The sequence below is a fragment of the Rhamphochromis sp. 'chilingali' genome (genome assembly GCF_963969265.1).
Source record: "Rhamphochromis sp. 'chilingali' genome assembly, chromosome: 16".
Taxonomy (NCBI): Eukaryota; Metazoa; Chordata; class Actinopteri; order Cichliformes; family Cichlidae; genus Rhamphochromis; species Rhamphochromis sp. 'chilingali'.
This window is the reverse complement of record NC_137943.1, coordinates 11,944,875-11,950,469: the sequence shown is the minus strand read 5'-3', so window position 1 is coordinate 11,950,469 and position 5,595 is coordinate 11,944,875. Positions and strand designations below refer to the sequence as shown.

The following is a 5,595-nucleotide window of genomic DNA, read 5'->3' as shown; positions in this document are numbered from 1 at the left end:
GAGGAAAAGCCACAGACCGAGCAGCAGGTACACCATCACCTCGACGTCCACCTGTATTGTGGCGTTTGTGTCGCATACAAATGATGTCACGGGATGTCATTAGCTCTTCCCCTTTACACAAAATTTCTTCTGATTAGCTGTCCTGTGAGCCTGAACGACCATATTAGGGGATGTCCCCTAATTTTGACATCATAAATTGAATTAGAGCATTGTAACAGAATGTACAGTACTTAACAAATGCAGAAAAAAATAGCAAAGCACATTATTGTTAGATTGCAAATTACTTATTTACTGACATTGCTGAACAGAAAAATTACTTTTAGTGGCTGAATGAAGAAGTCAAGTGTACTGGCTCAATTTGGGTACAAAAATATTGAGTGAATTTAATTTTTAGCTGTAATTTATTTGACGTTACTGTGGTTTCACATGAAATAATTTCACTGGTAAACGTGCACCGTTTACCTCCACAGGGAACAGGAGCTGCCAGCTTTGATGAATTTGGGAACTCGAAGTACCAGAACAGGAGAACCATGAGCAGCTCTGACCGGGCCATGCTCAACGCCTTCAAAGAGATCAGCACCATGGCGGATCGCATCAACCTGCCGAGGAACATCGTAGTAAGTAACAAAAAATAAGGACCTGTAAAAATATTTTCTGCTGTGGCCTTTTTGTCATTGTTGTGAACAGGTGACAGCCTGTGAGATAGAAAGTGAATCTAATGAGATGTTAAAAGTTAACAGACTGCTAATGGAGAGGAGCAAGAAACAAAAATCCTGCTGTGTGCAAAAAACTGCTTTTGTTTTTGTTTCCTTTGTTCTTTTTATCAAAGTTCTTGTTGTTTTTCACACTGAAGTCTCAGCTGAAGCTGTCACGCAGTTTTCCTTGTGAGGATGTTCTCATTTTGAGGAACAAAAGGGTCGTGGGCTATGGTCATGTTCCTAAACATTAATTCAGACACGATCATATCATTTTCATTCAAAATTAAGCAAAATGGTGTCATAAAAGAGCCACAAACATAGGGCTCAGCAACTTTGTTAAACTGAAACGAAATGACTTCCCTGTTTTAAGGTCATGTAAAGACAAACATCACACTGTTAACATGCAGTTAAATTCCAACAGAAGCATAAAATCCATGACACTGAAATTAAAGTGTAAATAATGTTTTTTCCCCTCAGGACAGAACAAACAACTTATTTAAGCAGGTTTATGAACAGAAGAGCCTGAAGGGCCGAGCCAATGATGCCATCGCGTCAGCCTGTCTCTACATCGCCTGCAGACAGGAGGGTGTGCCGCGAACCTTTAAAGGTCAGAATAAATTTGTCTTGTGTGATTTTGAGTAATTTACTATCGTTGTTTAAATGATTACCGTATTTCCCGGACTACAGAGCGCACCTGAATATTAGCCGCACAAGCTAAAAGCAGGGGAAAATCCTGTTTTGTACATACATTAGCCGCACCTGACTAAAAGCCGCAGGTGTTTCAATGTTGACTTATCATATGTAAGAGAATATGCACAAATCGAATTGTCAGGAAAGAGATGGCTGTTTGGAGACACACCACTTTTATTAATATTTTGAAAAACAAGTTATGGGTACATATTTGCATAACCTTTTAGGGTATGTGTACAAGTAGTGGTAATTACAAGTACAAAACATGTACTGTGCTTCATAAATGAGTAACAAATGTAGTACATAACAATAACCTACAGCACACCAGAAAAATAGATTCAGACTACCTTTTAGGCTCAGGTGCAGTGACACGGCTTTAACAAGAAGAAAAGTCAGTCATTCACCACCATATTCCTGCGCACTAAAACCACCAAAGTCCTCTCCTCCAGTGTCGGAAACGAACAGGCTCAGGGTGGCTTCATCATCCACTCTCAGCTCCTTTCTTTCGTTGTCACTTTCAAAACCAAAGAAATCCTCATTGTCAGTGTCAGAGTCGAACACCTTCTGAAGAGCCTCCTCTCCATCAGGCAGCAGTCCAGCCCTTCGAAATCCGTTGGTGATCGTGGATGTTTTCACACTTTCCCACGCTGTCAGAATCCAGTGGTGGAGTTGGGCATAACTTGCTTTTTGCAAGTTTATCGCCGCTCATCATCCACGCCTCCAGCTGAACGCGTAGTGCTACTTTGAAGTTTGTTTTTCGCGCTACTTCGTACGGCACTACGTTGCCTGGCGGATGGACATGTGACTAACATACCACTCTTGAACTCCGATCCTTCCGCCAGGCAACGTAGTGCCGTACAACAGCGGAACAAACAAAACAAATCCGCTCATGGACAATCCATAGAAAAGCCGCACCTGACTAAAAGCCGCAGGGTTCAAAGCTTGTGCAAAAAGTAGCGGCTTATAGCCCGACAATTACGGTATATATAACTCTGTTGTGTTCAGGACAAAATGTATTCACATAAAGAACTTATTCACTCACATTTTCATGGAATAAGCCAACATAGGACTGTTTGTTATTCATGTGGTGCCATTAGTAAATGTTATTTACAGGAGTAGTCAGGAGGCAGAAGTGTAGGATGTGCTTAAGGATAAAACCTTAAAAAAAAAAAGTAATTGCAGTCCATCCAACCACCCCTAAAAATCTCCTTTCCTCTGCAGAGATCTGCGCTGTGTCCCGGATCTCAAAGAAAGAGATCGGTAGGTGCTTCAAGCTGATCCTGAAGGCACTGGAGACCAGCGTAGACCTCATCACCACCGGGGACTTCATGTCCCGCTTCTGCTCCAACCTCGGCTTACCCAAACAGGTGCAAATGGCAGCCACCTTCATCGCCAGGAAGGCCGTGGAGCTCGACTTGGTGCCTGGCAGGAGCCCCATCTCTGTAGCTGCAGCTGCCATCTACATGGCTTCCCAAGCTTCAGCAGAGAAGAAGACCCAGAAAGGTAAGAGGTTATGGACTGGAGTTAGACAACAGGTAGACTTTTCACGCCATTTTTAAGTCTTGATCCACGCCTCGTTTCCTTATATTTTGCTTCCAAGGAGAAAGACTTTCTTGTGAGGTCTTGAGCAATAGGTCTCCAGACTTTCTGAAGGCCTTTCAAAGGTTTTTTGGGCATTGGCTGCTTTTTTACTTCTCTTCAGTCCAGACCTTGTACCATTTTGGAGAAAGAAATAGTTTTAAGTTGTTTCTTTCCTAGCAGTCTGTCACAAAAGCCCCTCTTTTTTTCATCATATATGCAATGCTCGTTTCTGTTCAAAGTTAGAACTTTTAACCGCTTTAAAAACGTCAGGAGTGTTAAAGCTCTATTTACTGTCAAGAAAGCTGTTAAGAAAAATGCACTGGCGTCATTCCGCATATACTTCTAGTAATGGCTGAATTGTCTGTCATGCTCTTCCACAGAAATTGGAGACATCGCTGGTGTTGCAGATGTGACGATCAGACAGTCGTATCGACTCATCTACCCACGGGCTGCAGAGCTTTTCCCCCCAGACTTCAAATTTGATACACCTGTTGATAAACTGCCCCAACTGTGAAGAACACTCCTCTCGTACAGCACAACAATTTCTGCTGTACCTACAAGATCATCACCATTATTATTGCTGTTTTTTCTTTTTTAAATGATGAGTGTTGGTTTTGGAAGATTTCTCTCGTCCTGCCTTAGACGACACCAAAGTCTGACAGGTGCAACGGACACACATTCCAGTACTTAAATAAACAGCTTGCAGACTGTACTTGCAGTATTTCATTTGAGTGTATATACTGTACAATGTATATATGTCCAAGTGGGAAGTGTAACTGATACTTGCAATTTTAGGCTGATTTCCTACTGTACACAAAAACTTTTTTTTGTAGAAAATTACCAGTTTCTATTTTGTTAGTGTTTGAATTGTTCTGGGTAATTTAACTAAAAATAAAATTTCTCTTTAAACCAGGTCAGTGTTTGGATCAAACTAAACTTTCTGTGTATGTGGAGATGACCTCAAACTTCCAGAGGTGATGGAAAACCAGAAACAAAGTCACTGTTACAAATGTTTAATTTGTGCATTCGTGATGGGCAACAAACAATGACTGCAACAATGCCTTGGATTTTCTTTGTTTTTTTACACCGGAGGATGAAGAGCAACTGCTGTGAGTACTTGGTGTACCATCCATAAAGTTCATCTGTTCTGGCAACAACATGCACAAGCAAAAGAATAAAAAACAAACACTTTGTACAATCTATTTTCATTAAGAAACATTGATAATTAAAAACTATTGATAAAATTAGTGCTTTCAGCTTAATTGTATACATACAGTATGTATATATATTTATATAAAATATACCCTGCCCTCCCCCTGTAGTGATTCATAAACAGGTCTGCAACATTTGAGTCAGTTTATACAGAACAGCCACACTAACAGAGTGCCGTGCCCCCTATGTCAGCTACAACATGTAACCTGAACAACAGGAAGCTTTCAAATGGCTTCTGGATGGAGACCTGAAGTTACTATGAGCTTTGTAGCCTCATTTCCAAAGCAACAGCTGAGGACACCGACTTCTGCACAAAACCACCTCATTAAATCTGCCTTTATGTAAACTTTCAGTGTGTCAGATTGTTTAAACTACAGAGAGCCGCTCCTCTGCTACTCCCGAGGAGGACAGGATGAGTTTGGTTTCGGTAGCTGTAACTGGGCGAGACGCTTTAGTGTCTTTACTGAGGTAAAAGAAAGAAGAAGTCAAGTCCAACACATGGTTGTTCTGTAAGGACATGAAGGAATCAAAGCGCAAAACCAGCGGTCATATAATGTTATGGTTTGATCGTGATGCTCGACTGGATACTGTATCAACTCCACAGCTGGTCACTAAAAGCAGCGAGGCCACTAGAGGGCACCAGACAAGATAATTTTAGTGTTTTTCATCATTTTTTTCCCCAGCCAAAGGGCATTTTAATGAACTCGGCTCAAAATAAACAGTAATTCATTTACCAGTTTGGGCGGTGTGTAAGACATGGAAGCTTCAGGTGGACACGCTGGGAGGAAAAGGAGGTAAACTGGACCGCTAGACCCAAAAGAATATGTAGTGAATACTCTTACTTGTTTTCAAGTCAAGAAGCAGTAGTAGTCGTCAAGATGTTTTGTTGTTGTTGACTATTCAGTGACGATGCTTTAAGCACTTCAAATTCAATGAGCGCCACTTTCAGATGCGATTGCTGCAGAACTTTACAGTGAGATAAGGTACGGCGAGGGCTTCGAGACTAACGAAAAAACCAAAACAAAACAAAACAATAAAATATACGACTGAATATTATCTGTACAGATCAAAAAAATTGAAAACAGTGACTCTAAATAGCATGACTGTGATGTTGCCGTTTTCTCAGAGTTCATGTGGAAAACATTCTCAGTGGTCAGACAACGGACACGATGGCAGTCTGTACAGGAGGACATCCCGCCTGCTTCACTCTCCAACAACAGAATTCATTCTTTTTCCCCTCTCCTTTAAAAAAAAGAAAGAAAAGTTCTTCATGTGGATATAAAAAAAAAAGAAGTAGTAAGTGTGTGTCCTCAGGAGGCATCTGGACTTTCTTCTCAATGGCACACAGTTCTGCCCGAAAGCTCCTCCCCAAACATGAGGGGCAGGGAAGAGTTTGTCTGTTCTTGTTTAAGGA

General features: G+C 41.2%; 1 protein-coding gene across 1 annotated transcript; it reads left to right on the top strand.

Moving 5' to 3' along the window:
* The first annotated feature begins 448 nt into the window (after positions 1–448).
* gtf2b (general transcription factor IIB) lies at positions 449–3,881 on the top strand. The gene is made up of 4 exons (XM_080907727.1): positions 449–617; positions 1,176–1,305; positions 2,610–2,891; positions 3,350–3,881. Exons 1-4 carry the CDS (start codon positions 531–533, stop codon positions 3,481–3,483), a joined length of 633 nt encoding a protein of 210 aa, XP_080763853.1. The 5' UTR covers positions 449–530; the 3' UTR covers positions 3,484–3,881.
* The last annotated feature ends 1,714 nt before the right edge of the window (positions 3,882–5,595 follow it).